Genomic DNA, 15397 nt, shown 5'->3' with positions numbered 1-15397 from the left:
CATAGCAGAGTGAAGAAGTTTAAAAGGGGGTTAGGTTCTTAAACAAAATCAAGTTCATTTCTGAAATACTTTATTACTCTCAAAAGAAAAATTAAATGTAACTCATATCATTTAAGTTTCTTCAGAGTTGTGTTACAAGCTGATAACTGTGGGCAGGAAGGAACTTTTGCAGCGACTGGCATTACAATGGCTCTGAAGAAGTATTTGACTAGACACTGTTATTTTGTAGCAGTTTAATAAAGAGGATGCTCAGAGATGCCATACTGTTCTTCATAAAATGAAAGTACAACTGGAGTAATCCCCAAAGCAATCCCCAGAACAGAACCAGCCTTCATCAACTAGTTTTTTTTAATTTACTTTAGTAGCTTTGATGCTGCTACCTCAACAGATGATGGGAGAAGAAATTACATACTCCAGAGCAGACATAAAGAACATCAAAAGCATCTTGCTACAACTGCTGGGTGACCTATGCTTTCTCAAGCCATATGGTCTACTCTGTTGCTTCTTGTAGATAGATGGTTTCATTGTCTGTTGTCCAGTTGAACATTGAGGTATTTATTCTCCTCAGCCACCTCCAATTATGGAATTAGTATTTGACTTAACCCAGTTTCTCCTGAAGTCTCAAATAATCTACTTTGTTTTATTCACATTCAAGATGAGATAATTATTTTCACACCATCCCACATCTGTTAACTCACTGTTTTGTAGATCTCTTATACACTTCCGTATTTGTATTTTCCTGTACATTTTCCATATTATAATGTAATATAATACTTTAAAAAATTATTTCTGAATTAAGTCCCTATCCTCACAAGCACTTTCAGCTGCAGTAGCCTCCCAGGCACTTACTGCAAGGTTAGTGGCAAAAAGTGATGTACTATTTGACACTAATTATCAAATGGTACAGTGAACTCAATTAATTGTTCAAAGTAGTTAAAAGGAAACTTAAGGAAACCTCACAGTTTGCATTGAGTTATTGACTTGCAGCATTCACTCCTGGATGGGCAAAAAAGTTCCTTGTGTTGTGTTGTTAACTTTACAGCAATCCTTAATACCGAACATTCATGACAGTGGAGAGGAAAAACTCTGCTCTAACAGGAAGAATTCTCCAGCAGAACTAGAACCAGAATCTTGCTGAGTACAAGCGACCGACTGGACCTTTGAAAAGTCTGGGAATTATGCACAAGAAGAAACAGATTAACTGATGTAGGATTATTTTCAATGGAAAATATCAGGAGGAGAATGATTAGCTGAGATAGTAACATCATCTCAGATGATACTATCATCCAAGTTTGGGTTTAACTTATATGGAGAGAAAAACAACTAAAAAAACAAAAAGTTTAAATAACACCAAATAATACAAACTGAAAAGCATCACAGGAAAATGGATGATGGGGCTTCATCATACAGGGGCTTTAAAAATGAGAAGAAGAATCTTAAATTCTATTCTAGATTCAATAGGACACTAATAAAAGGAAGCTTTTATAGGAAAAAGATGAGCTCTCCTTTTTATTTCCTTTAGAACTATTTTCAGTATCATTTGTGTACATGATATTTCTAATTTTGGCAATTTTCTCCAGGTGAAAGAAGAAAATCCCAGAAACCTGCTTAATATGAAACTTAACATATCCTGGTTAAGAATAACATGGAGATTATTTATTATAACCGAATAGTGAATTGGATAGCAAATTTTTTGAGTAAAGCTACTTTGTTCGAAGAGTATTAAAGACTATGTTTAGGCTATCACTGTCAACATGAATGCTTTAGTTCCCCACTATATTGATATTGGTATTTATCACTGAATAAAATAAAAAATCTGAGATATGGTGTAAAGATAGAGTAAAACCCTGATGAACAATATAAAACTACAAGCAAATGTAGTTTTAGTGCTTTGCAAATCAGGAGGAAAACTAAGGAGTAGATGATCAAAAGAACAGTAGATACCAATAGGCATAGGATTAATGAGTAAATCTGAATGAAAAATATTTGCTTGGGGTTCTTTGGTGGCGCAGGGGTAAAGCACAACCCACATAGTCCTTAGTCCTTGACGTGGTCATTGCATGTTTGAGTCTCGGCCTGGTGACCCTTGCCGCATTACTTCCCTGTCTCTCTTTCCTGTCTGACCACTTTCAAATAAATGCCACTAGAGCCAATGAAAAATAAAAAAATATTTGGGTAACACTTTATTTGGTTGTGAATAAAACCGTCATGACACCGTCATAAACATGACATAACACCAGTCATGAACATGAATATTTATGACTGTTGTCAAAGTGTCATTCAGTAAATTATGACACTTAATACAAAGTTGACATTCAAAATGTCTTTATGACAACTTGATATTAACCAAGAAATCATGATCTGACATAAATTTGTTATAAAAGTATTACTGATTAAACTTTAACTTTAATAACACAAAGCTACATAATTTTTAAAGTGTAATATTCAGTCTTCATGAATATTTACAACAGTTGTCAAAGTGCCATTCACTAATGACACTTTATTACCGAATAAAGTTCCATTTTTATTCGGTAATAAAAATGTCAACCACACACCTGTGTGTTGTGTTTGACACCTGTCATAAACACATGACAAGTGTTTAAAACATCTGTCATAAATATAACAGGTGTTATGTCATGTTTATGATGGTGTCATGACAGTCTTATTCACAACCCGTCAAATAAAGTGTTACCGATATTTGCTTCTGTTCCACCTCATCCTGTACTTGAAGAAATGTGGACATTTAAATAATTTGAAGAGGTTGATTCATTTCCTCATCTTTGTCGTTGTAGTTGTTCGCCATGCCGTCAGTCTGTCCTACCTCTTGTCCATTCATTGCCTCCAGTTGCTACCAGTGTTAAGCCCTGACTTTCCGCTCAGCCGTACTGACTGGTTGTTTGGATTGTTTTCATCATTAAATCATCATTTCACTTCATCCTGGCTCCCGCCTGCTGCCTCACCACCTCACACCACAACTTCATGACAGAACAGTAGAAGAGATTGTTGAGTCTGGTCCAGAATTGAGCCAGTTGAATGCGTTTGTCTGAACTGACAGGCTGGGAATACAGAACTAATCAGAAAGAGCGCTGACAATAACTCTGGGGGAGCTGAAAATATCAATAGCTGAAGTGGGAGAATTGCTTGACAGAACAATTTATTGGTCACTCTTTACATCATGAACAAAGAGTGTCAAAAGAAAGCAAATGTTGACAGAAAGCTATACATAATCCTGTTTGTACTTTGTTTCCAACGTGGTCTCAAATTGGGACCATGCTGGAATCAAGGGGCAATGTGTGTCTTTACAAAGAACCGTGTTTAAAGTCATTCATTCAGCATTATCCAAGGTCATAATTTTTACTGTTACCTTCTAGGTGTAGCAGTCTTTGGTTATTCCCTCTCCATGTCCATTGGGGGCATCATGGCATCCCGGTACCTCCACCAGTCTTTACTACATGATGTCCTGCGCTCACCCATGTCCTTCTTTGAGAAAACTCCAAGTGGTAACCTGGTTAACCGCTTTGCCAAGGAGATGGACACCATTGATTCTGTGATCCCAAGCATTATTAAAATGTTCATGGGATCCTTGTTCAACGTGTTGGGTTCCTGTATCATTATCCTGTTTGCCACACCACTTGTGGCTATCATCATTCCTTTTCTCGGGTTGCTCTACTTTTTTGTGCAGGTTAGTTAAAAATGCATCCTGTATTTCTGCTGTGAGTGCAGTTCTGACTTGTTCTTAAATGTGATAAAAATTGTTGAACATTATATTGCTTGTTTGTGTACAGAGGTTTTATGTGGCAACTTCTCGCCAGCTGAAGCGTCTGGAGTCTGTCAGCCGTTCACCTATCTACACCCACTTTAACGAAACATTGTTGGGCACCTCTGTCATTCGAGCTTTTGGTGAGCAGGAGCGATTCATCCATGAGAGTGACCAGCGAGTAGACCACAACCAGAAGGCCTACTACCCCAGCATAGTAGCTAACAGGTTACGAGCAGTGCTCTTTTTCTCTTCTCTAATTCTTATTAAAAACAAGTGTTTTTATAGATTCTAGAAGACAATCATGATCAATAAAGTTTGCTTTTTGATCAAAATAATTGCATACAGAAAAATTTATTTATTGTGAAAGTGAAAACTGATTTTGACAAAATGTCAATTAAAACATATAACATAAAATAAATGATTGCATAAATTGTCATGTTTTGATTAGCTCGGCGAACCCACATGCGCAGAACACACTCAGGAGGGAGACGTAAATGCAGTGAAATTTATTGCAACAACAAAATGTGACAGTGAAGGTAGCAGGGAAGAACAGGCGGCGGCGTTGCAGGAGGGCGGATTAGAGAAGCGGTTCAGGAGCCACACGGAGGATCAGAGCACACGGTCTCGATGAATCTCCTGGCCAACGAGAATCCAGGTGGAACAGACTGCCAGGAGATCACGGAAAACAGGACCTGAAGGCGGATGACAGGAAAACGTTAGGAACCAGATCTGGTTGGTCTGAGGTTAACTTAGCACAGGTTCTACCATAGGCGAGCAACACTCTGACTGGAGTGTTGGCGTGATCCTCCAGAAGTACTCCTCCCGATGAAGTAAGTGGCCACAGGTGTGCAGGAGGAACCACCAGTCACGCCCCCCTGCAGTGTCACGACGCCCCCTGGAGGAGAAGCTGAAGGCGCACCTCCAGATTCACAACATAAATAGTCACTCCCTTTAAAGTGACTGACCTAATTAGACAAAGGTCCAGGCAATTAGGGCTTCTTTCATAATTGGTGAGATGGAGGTCCCCTGAGTGCAGTGACTGTCTCAAGTGTTTGTAGTATAAAGACACCACTGTCTGCAAGCTCCATTCATTGGTTAATTAGTATTAATGGCTACAATTACAGCATGAGGACAAAATAACACTTCAAGAAAATGAGAGAAATTGAGAAGTCAGGGAATTGGATACATGTGGTTCCATTACCAAAAAAAAAAGGGCGACTCAAAGACCACCATTAGCAGAGCAAGAGTTTAAAATTTGCTCATCAACCACCAGGGGTTCAGGAGAAAACCTAATATCGTGTCGGACTTAGTGTTCTTAATGTAACATCTGCTCGGTTTGCGGAGAGCAGGAAGTTGCCACGGCAATGGGAGCACTTAAATGACAGCGAGAGTGCATCATCAGGGTGCTCCTACACACATTGATGTGGTAGTTTGATGCCATCACTTGAGCCCCGCCCACTTCGAGAAGAAACTGAGGACTGTGACCCCTCTAGTTGCTCTCTATATGATAGATTAAAACCATATTCAGTGAACATTGAGAATCAAACATAATGTACTCCAAAGCCTACAGTCCTCGCCAAACATTCCCCGCAAGACAGGAAGTGACAATAACTCCTGTCTTGAAGGTCGGATGTCAGCAAATCTTAAACACTTGCTGCTGGACTCATACTGAACTGGACCATTTAGAGCCCGAATGCAGGAACACTGTGATGATGGGGGTGGCAGAACACCTGAGCAGCAAGGGCCGCCTGTTGCTGCTTTCAACTTTAACTTATAAAAGCTGCATTTTGTAGAATTCAATTTTCACTTTGACATTTGTAAAAAAAAATTGTCCAAAAAAGTAACTTTTTTTTGATGAAGATTGATTCATAAAAGCACAGAGGGGATGAAAACTTTTCATAGGAGTAGTACCTTTCGTTTCTGGAATTTTCACAAAATCGTAGTAGACCAGTAGCAATCACAGAATTATTGTAAAACTTTAACCACTAAAACCCTTTTTCTTTCTCTTGCATACTCTTTCATTCTTTTGCTGTCTGATCTTTCTGTTTTGATTTTTTGCTCTTTATGTGCTTCTTTCTTCTGAGTTCTTTCTTTCTCTAGGGATAAAGAAAGAGTTTTAACTTAAAATCCTCTAAAAATTTCAAAGTAGTTTCCAATTTTAGTAAATATTCCTTGTTTGTATTTGAACTTGTGTTTGTGTAGGTGGCTGGCAATTCGCCTGGAGTTTGTAGGAAGCTGCATTGTTTCATTTGCTGCCCTGTTTGCTGTTATAGCCAGAGATAGCCTGAGCCCAGGCATCATGGGACTTTCCATCTCCTACGCCCTGCAGGTAAAAGCACCACTTTGGTAGCCCTCAGCACCAGTGTCAGTAGAGCAATGTCTTCTTGCAAAATGTTAATAAATTTGTTTAATATGCTTTTGAACCTAATCTAACCTTTATTTGTTTACTTCCTATGCAGCTGACTGCTTCATTGACGTGGCTCGTGAGAATGTCTTCTGATGTAGAGACAAATATAATAGCTGTAGAGAAGGTGAAAGAATACTGCAACACAGGGAAAGAGGTACACTGCACAATCTTTAGAATAAAACCAACCTAATGTTTAAGAGTTGACTTTTGTGTTTTTTATTTTTCTGTGGTTATGTGGGCTTGGCTTTGATTTTGGGCTTAAACACTGCAACATTTAAACAACATTTAAATACTCCCACCAGAGTTTTATATTGTTAATTGATTAACAATATAATCAAAATAATTGATTATAGAATTATCGTCTCATTAAACAGACTTCATCTTAAAGAATCAATATTAGAAAAAAAATATCTTTTTATTTTTTATAAACTGCTATATGCATCATTCCTAATTTGATATCTACGCTTAATAATAAATTAAAACAACTTCAAGTGATATGGGCTTATAATTTCTATCAGAGATTGTATTTGGTCATATTACAAGAGTCATTGGTCACCTGAACATTTTAAAAAGTTATTTCTGTTCTCTGGTTTGAGTTAAATTCTAAAATAAGTCTTGTAATACCAGCTATTCTCACCACATTTACATTTTAATAAAAGACTTACAAGCATTCAAATACAAAGAGACCTCAAGGCAGTTCAGATTGTTCAATTGATGTAACAATAGTAGACCACCTATCTTTCCAACTCTGCGACATTTACATTTTATGACGTCATCATGCCCTGGACACATGATAGACACATACGTATCTCTCACTGTTGTTTTCAGTCATTTCAATGTTCACAGTTCATTGTACCACATGCATTTTATAATCTCTCTGTGCACTGCCCTCAGTTCCATGAGATTTTTGAAATGCTTCAGCATAACCTTATAAAATGCAGTGACATGGTTTGATTCCTGTTACTTTTAGAATTGGAGACTTGCCATCTTCAGAAGCAATAATAACAGGACTGTTGAAACTATCATTTAGTAACAAGAGCAGAATGTAAAAAGGTAGTTCTGGAAGACTTGCTGTTTTGGGGAGATTGTCTGGGTGCAGTGCAAACACTTGGAAGTCTTTATCTCAGATCTGATCAGTTCTAAAGCCCAGGGGAAAGGGAGAAATCGATGCCTTCTAAGCCAAATTGTCTATTTGAGTTTGACATTGCTTCAGGTCTTTATGCACTCCACAAAGGCAACCATACTATAAAACTATACTTGGAAAAGGTAACAAAGTGATATGAATGAACAGTCTGTCAACTGTTTAGTCATGAGAAAGGACAAATGAAAACCTAACCAAGTTAGGACTTTGGCTGAGCTTGATTGTGATTCAAAATATGATTCAAGTATTTGCATTCATGTCTATTCTCTGACCGCAGGCAGAGTGGCAACATGAGTCTCCCTCCATTCTCCCTGGCTGGCCCACTCAGGGCAGTATAGACATTCGAGGCTTTGGTCTGCGCTATCGCCATGACTTGGACCTGGCCATTCGCAATATCACCATTGCTATTAATGGAGGAGAGAAGGTAGGTCTTATTGCAGCTCTGACAAGCTCTGGAGTACTCATTGTGACTGAACACTGGAGGATTTTATCCTCCAATCCCTACCCTAACAGATAGGGATTGTGGGGAGGACTGGTGCTGGGAAGTCATCTCTAACACTGGGCCTGTTCCGGATCATTGAGGCAGCAGAGGGCCACATCTTCATTGACGGAGTGGACATTGCTAAGCTAGGCCTCCATGAGCTGCGCTCCAGAATCACAATCATCCCACAGGTGAGTAAGTATGATGCAAAGAAGCAATCTCACCTGATCAGGGCACGTGCAGCAAAGCAGCCTTTAGAGGCTAGATTTACAGTGGAGACAAACGCTGAAGCAGTCAGCGTTTGTCTCCACAAGGCACAACTGTCAGGCCTTCCAATAGCAATGAGATTCTGTCCCAGTCTGACATTTGGCCACCATAATGGTAATAATGGTGTCCTCCTTACTGAAGGAGGACACCATTGTTACTTACAAGCATACCAAATTTAATCATTCCACCTCTCTTCACAGAATCTTTTTATTTATATTTCTTAGGCCCAAGCAGGGAAAGCATTGCAGAGGTCTATTGTAGGTGTCGTGGTTCTTATCATTTTCAACACAAAAGATGTGCCAGTGGTCTTCCAGGAGCGTCCCCAAGATGGCGGTTTAAATCTTTAATCTGTCCTAATCAGAGACAAGGAAAATTCCACTAAACTCAATAAAGGTATTAAGTTCTTCTTCACAATGACTTACTCTGCATGAAGTTATATCAAAAAAGAGACCAGGGGGCACTATAAGTCACAGCAAATGCTGAAAACAAAGACAGCATGATGCAGGCCTTGGACCCAAGTGAGAAGAGCGAGCTAACAACTGCTTAGGCTATCCAGAATCTATGCAACAATATCAAAGAAATGCAAAATAATATCAAGCAGGATATGATCAGCTTTAAGAATGAAATGAACAAAAAGAAGTCAGTACGAACATTTGAAATTAAGGTGCTAGACCAGGGGTGTCAAAATCCAGTCCTCGAGGGCTGGTGTTCTGCAACTTTTAGATGTGCCTCTGCTGCACCACTGAATAGAATAATTAGGTCACTGGCAAGGCTCTGGAGATCTGATCTACACAAGGAGGAGATAATTAAGCCAGTTTATTCCAGCGTTTTGTGGATGGTCCTTGAGGACTGGACTTTGAGACCCCTGTGCTAGACTAACTGAAGCAGAACAACGGGTGACCTTTCACAGATATGGCAACAGAGAAAATCCTAAAAGCGTCAAAGAAAAAGAAGACCTTTTATGATGGTAAATTGATGCCATTTGCGCTTAATCTTCCAACAGAGATAAATAACAAGCTTAAAGAATTCAAAAACATCAAGAGGAATCTCAAAGAGGGAAAACTATGTTTCCAAACACCATACCTAACGAAGATTAGGATTCACTTTGAGACAAACCATGCCTGTACACAAATACATAAGAAGCAGCGGATGACATAAGGAAGAGGGGATACCAGGTAGATATGCTGCAATCAACCCCTGCAGACTAAGAACCAGCTGTCAACCAGGATGCGCCATGGAACAAAGGGACTAGCTCCCACTAGCGTTTGGGGCATGCATTATGCTCCAAATGCATGCGAGAAAAGCTTTGAGAATTCTGATTAGAACAAGTATAAATAGCTTTCTTGGGACTTCTGGGTGCTGTGGTGGCACACGATCAACATATGGAGTCCTAAGACCTTGTGACAGTAGTTGCATGTCTTCCCTTTCTCTCATTACCCTCTTTCCTCTCAGACAACTTTCAAATTAAGGTCACGAGAGCCAAAAAACCCCCAAAAAGGCACTTCTTTTGATATGTGCAATTCAGACATTCTTTTTCGAACATACTGAAAGAGTTTATTTCAGTCAACAAGATAATTCAATTAGCCTCTCAAACTTACTCCAAGCCTGGCATAGCCACCAAACTCCAACCTCTATTAGATATTGTTGAGAACCAAAGCAACGGCAATAGATTATGTTAGAAAAAGATGGGAAAAAGTTATGGATACACAAGATCAATGGGACAGTATGTGTGAATCCCCTGCTTCAACCTCTTTCTCAAACTTTTGGGAAGTTCAAGTAGGAAAAAATTAGGTTTTTTAGAACACCAAAGCAGCAGTCTTATAAAATTTAAAAAAACAATGCATCTTAATGTTGGAGGGGTTACGGGGACACAGAGGCAAATCATTCCGACATTTTCTGGTCCTGCAATAAGAGCAAGACTTATTGGAATTATATTTTGGGAAAGATCGAGTCAATTTTGAATCTTAGACTCCAACAACTCACTATGTTGTTGTTGTCAATCCTGAGGGACTGGACAAGTGCGTGAATTATATCTTTATTGTTACTGATAATATAACAAATGTATGAATGGTTCTTTAAACAGTGGTATCAAAGTTCTGTAGCTGATGATTTGATTCTGACATGTGAAAAAAACAAGTATTTCTTTATTTATAAAACTATCTATAACTTTGCAATATTCTCAATTTTAGCACAGTGTGTTGAAGAGTTACTATAAAATTACAACTTTATTCTTGTACAACTTTACTCATATTTACAACACAAACCAAAAAACTCAGTCTGGCCCTACGCCATCATAAGGAAGTAACTGCAGCATGTAGAAAAAGGCCAGGAAATAGGCTAAGCCTACCTTTTAACTGTTAATGCAAAGTGTTATGCATTTCTACTGACAAGTTGAAATATAAACAATATTGCTGCAAATTTTGCACAATAAATGTTAAAAACTCAATACCTTGTGAAAAACAATAAGTTTGAAAAAGGGAACAAGTAATCAATGTTTATAGTTTAAAAAAAGTTTTTAAAAATACACATCAGGTGAATCATTTGCACTTTTTCTCTTTCAAATTGAGGAGTCTTGATTAAATGTTAATGATTGGCTCAGTGGCTCAATGAACTAAACAGGGAAATTGTTTTGAGATTGAGAACAATGAAACAACTGTTTGGCATTATATGATGACACTGGTCTGTACAGATAATTTATCAAATATTGTCAGATTTGCAATAGTATTTCAATTTGGGAGAGGGAAGGACACTGGGGGGGTCGTGAAAAAATTTTATGATTTCTATGTGGGCATAATAGAAAATAATTGAGAAACACTGTTGTGCAGTAACTTGAGCAGTTTCAGATTCTTCCGCAGTGCCTAACTGCTTAATTAAAATACAAAATAATGGTGTGAAGTGAAGGAACAAGTACAACAGCTCAAGAGGAAGTCATGAATAAAACTGGAGAGGCCACATCACTCTTTTGTCCGTATTTCAGTTTTGTAAAATAAATTTAAAAAAACAATTATTGACATTGACCACAACTCTTTTTTGCGTATTAATCTGTTATCTTATAATATGGGTTTGGGTAATATTGGCCAGACCTAGATTGGACAAATTTTGTAAAACCGCATACGAACTCAAATGAAGATCATCCCAGGAGAGATTAGGTAAAGGTTAGGGCTAGGCTAACTCTGTAAAAATACACCTTTAGTATTCTGATAATACGATCTGCTCACCTTTCAGGACCCAGTGCTGTTTTCCGGATCTTTGAGAATGAATCTGGATCCCTTTGACTCCTATTCTGATGAGGAAATATGGAGGGCTTTGGAGTTTTCCCATCTCAAGAACTTTGTCTCTAGCCTACCCAACAAACTCAGCCATGAGTGTAGTGAAGGAGGAGAAAACCTTAGGTATGGAACCCTTCTTGTATTTTTTTCTAATCATTTGATGTTTTGACCTCCTGGGTGGAGTAGCTCCCATCTGACAGGTCTTGATGGGACCTGTCAGATGGCATTACAATGTGATGTGCTGTAATACTTCAGTTTATTTTATAAATATAGAAAATCTATGCATAAAATAGTGCATAAATATAACATGCACTTACTCAAAGTGCAGAATTCTTTTTTATTTACCTGTTTAACTAGGTTGCCCTGACACATTAATATGCTCTGATTTAATTAATTCCATTGTATCTCTGGTTTGTTGTTGTGCGAGTTGCTAAACCCCTCCCATTTAACTCCCTTCATTGAGAAGTTTAATTGACTGAGGTGGTAAGCCCCCTCCTAATAACTTCCTATTTTGAAAGGTTAAAACGTAACTAACAATTTACCCCTCCAGTACTTTTGCAGAGTATAACCCACCTCAGAATTGATAAGCTCTTTTTGCACTGCAGGGCTTTGCCCTATTGTACACTGGCCTGCGTCTATTAACCCTTGATAATCTTAGATGACATGTACAGAAGCCTAAAAGTAGTACTCACCAATCATTTGCCACTAAACAGGAATTGAATATAATTCCTTTGTGAAAGGTTGGGTTTTGACCTAACTTTAAAACCTTTCTTTTGGACTGTAGGCCATTTGGAAGATTTCCCAAGTGCATTGCCTAGTGGACATGTGCATAAAAAGTCTGAGAGTGTTCACGACGGCAACGGGTTGGCAGTGCCGGAAATCCTGTGGTTGCTGCAAAACCGGGTGACACTGAACTGTGAGGGCTGCTTTCAGCTTTATTTGAACTCTTGCTCTGCTTTGAATCTATACGCCCAAATCCATTTGGACAAAACCAGTCAGAATATTCAAAATAACTTTCGAACTAAAAGGAGAATGAACACATTTCCCAGGGGTCCTTTGATAGCTCTCTGTGTCTGCTTTACGCTACACATCATTGTTCTGACTATCAGTGCTACCTCGTCAGATTTTCCTACCACAGCACGGATAGTTAGCTATGTCCATCTGTCGGTGCTATGCATCCAAAACTGCTACCATCTTGTTTACAGACAGAAAACTGCAGCGGGTTGTGTTAATGTTAAATACATTGGATACCATTATTTGAGTGGCGGGACTGCAGCGGAAACTTAGGAATTATGCTTAGCATAGCTTTGGAGCAATTTATATGCACAATGAAGCGACAAAAAGATCACTTCCTTCATCAGAATAAACTACCTGTTTAAAATGAAAAGCTACACACCGTGTTCCAAATTATTACGCAAATGGGATTTACCTGTAGTGTAGTGTCGTATGATAAGATATGAAAACATTAAGATATTTAACAAAAACTGAAGCGTTGTCGTACTGTGAAGAGATTTGTGGCTGATTCAGAACAAAGAAAAGCATAATGAGGAATGGATGTTTCTGAAAATAATGAGTGGTTAAGAGAGAGCTGTTAAAATGATCTTACAAAGCAGCAAACAGTTATTTGAAGCTGGTGCCTCCGGAAGGTGGAGGATCCTCCAGTGCATTTACCTACTATTCGGCGCCCCCTAACCAGAGCTCACAAACAGAAACGGTCGCAGTGGGCCCAGCCGTACATGAAGATTCATTTTTAAACAGACTTGTTCACTGATGACTGCTGTGCAACCCTGGATGGTTCAGATGGACGCAGTAGTGGATTGACGGTGGACAGCCACCAAATCCCAACACGGCTGTGACGTCAGCAGGCAGGAGGTGGAGTCATGGTTTGGGCCCAAATCATGGGGAGAGAGAGAGAGAGCTGATTGGCCCCTTCAGAGGCTTCGAAGGTGTGACAATGACTTCAGCAAAACATATGGACTTTCTGACTGATCACTTTCTTTCGTGGTTCAAAAATAAGAGCCGTACCTTCAATAGCAAAATCATCTTTATGCATGACAATGCACCATCTCATGCTGCAAGAAATACCACTGTGTCATTGGCTGTTATGGGCATGAAAGGGGAGAAACTCATGGTGTGGTCACCATCCTCCTCTGACCTCTGTCCTCAACCCTATTGAGAACCTTTGTAGTTTCCTCAAGCAGAGGATCTGAGGGTGGAAAGCAGTTCATATCAAACAGCAGCTCGGGGAAGGTATTCTGACACCATGCAAATAAATTCAAACAGAAACTTTCCACAAACTCACAAGTTCAATGGATTCAAGAATTGTGCCGGTGATACCGAAGAAGGTCCTATGTTACCATGTAACTCGATCTGTTGAGATGTATTTGATTTAAATAGCTTTTGATTTTTGAACATGTGACCACTTAATGCTGCACATTCAAAGAATGACCGTTTGCAGTTCTTTATAATCCATAAAATGTTTAGAAAATCTGCTGTGCATCATAATTTGGAACAGTGCATTTTGAGTATTTTATTTTTGAAAAAAATACTGTTCTCATGGGGAGCTTTGTTCAGTAAAATTTGATTTATACTGTGATAGTTAATGACTTGAAAATTAAATGCACCTTGATCTCAGCATGTCACTCTGTCAGTTACCTCAGTAATCTGTTCATATCACACTGAAGTCTTTAATGTGTTTGTATATGTGCCGTTTGACACATATGTCAAAATATTAAATTTTTCTTCTGATACTTGTGAAGTTCTTAGTATTTTATCAACTTTGCCACAGTGTGTCTTCCAATAGCGATTACCTATATTCCCTTCTTTGGAATTTTTTAATATTTAAATTCATAGTAAGAAAAATATTTTAAGTCAGTAACCCTTACGGATCAAATAGAACACATTCACTTCTGCTTGTATGTGAATGTCTTCACAATCCATTTGATTGTGAAGACATTTTTTATTTGTCATTGTGGGAGGCCACTGCTCCATGTCTGGATGCAGCTTCACAGAACCTCCCAGTGATCTTCTTCCTGCTCCTGACCTGTCATCATCTTCTTCACTGTCTCCTCATCTTTTATATGCTTTATTTATTGGAATATTTTCTCATAATTCCCAGATAATTATCTGCTTGTTTCTTATTCTAATAAATAAATTTTTCTGAAAACATTTTTGTCTTTGTTTATTTTGTAAAATATGAGTTTACATGCTGATAACGATAATGAAAGAAGAAAAGGTTTGGTAGGTCTATGGTACGTATTGTAAATAAATCATCCAGTTATAAAGCCAGCTGCAGCTTGGTAAAAATTAAATATGAAATTATTCTTTTAAGTGTTCTTGCTTATGAATTCGGAGCAAAGAAATAATGAAAAGAATCAACTCAAAAGTTGTTGATCGCGCTTAGTAGAGATCAATAATTTATAAGCAATTAGTTTTATGAAGGGAACAAGCATTTAAAATTTTTCATGGACAGTTCAGCTTCACTGGTAACAGAAGTGTGAAAAGGTTTGACGTGGTAAACCATTATTTATTTAGTTAAGCTTTTTCTAATCTATGAGCCTATTATTTCAAACATTTTCTACTTGGTAGATTCATACTAGTATTTTTAGGTATTCATAGGTAAAAAATGTTCCACTTCTCAGTTATGTTCTACTTTCTCTGTCACATAAAACTATTCAAATAAATGGACGTTTGTTTTAATTTGATGAAATGTGAGAACATGTAAGGGCGTGTGGATGTTTACATGTGACTGTAACTCGGAGCCCATTATAATTGACATTGAGCTAAACCAGCTGAATTCTGTGCTTGTTTGCATGTGTGTATCCCCTTAGTGTGGGCCAGAGACAGCTGCTGTGTCTTGCCAGAGCTCTGCTTAGGAAGACTAAAGTCCTGGTGTTGGATGAGGCCACCGCTGCTGTCGACCTGGAGACAGACAACTTGATCCAATCTACTATCCGCTCACAATTTGACGACTGCACCGTTCTGACAATAGCCCATCGCCTTAACACCATCATGGACTACACAAGGTTTGATGCATACCACTTACACTATTTTAAAAGGCTTCTGTTTGATG

At 38.5% G+C, this 15397-nt stretch overlaps 1 protein-coding gene across 2 annotated transcripts in view; it reads left to right on the top strand.

Moving 5' to 3' along the window:
- abcc1 (ATP-binding cassette, sub-family C (CFTR/MRP), member 1) overlaps window positions 1-15397 on the top strand; it is a 50815-nt gene that overhangs the window by 28140 nt on the left and 7278 nt on the right. The window contains exons 23-30 of one of the 2 annotated variants that reach the window (XM_055024509.1): window positions 3372-3682; window positions 3786-3985; window positions 5963-6089; window positions 6220-6321; window positions 7586-7732; window positions 7822-7980; window positions 11282-11448; window positions 15156-15350. In XM_055024509.1, the coding sequence (XP_054880484.1) occupies window positions 3372-3682; window positions 3786-3985; window positions 5963-6089; window positions 6220-6321; window positions 7586-7732; window positions 7822-7980; window positions 11282-11448; window positions 15156-15350 (1408 nt within the window). Of the gene's footprint in view, window positions 1-3371; window positions 3683-3785; window positions 3986-5962; window positions 6090-6219; window positions 6322-7585; window positions 7733-7821; window positions 7981-11281; window positions 11449-12109; window positions 12869-15155; window positions 15351-15397 lie in introns of those variants that run through there. The other variant, XM_055024510.1, reaches the window with a different exon arrangement.

The sequence above is a fragment of the Poeciliopsis prolifica genome, unplaced genomic scaffold, assembly GCF_027474105.1.
Source record: "Poeciliopsis prolifica strain line A6 unplaced genomic scaffold, Auburn_PproV2 SCAFFOLD121, whole genome shotgun sequence".
Classification (NCBI taxonomy): domain Eukaryota; kingdom Metazoa; phylum Chordata; class Actinopteri; order Cyprinodontiformes; family Poeciliidae; genus Poeciliopsis; species Poeciliopsis prolifica.
The sequence above is the reverse complement of the archived record's forward strand: the minus strand, read 5'-3'. Positions and strand labels throughout refer to the sequence as shown.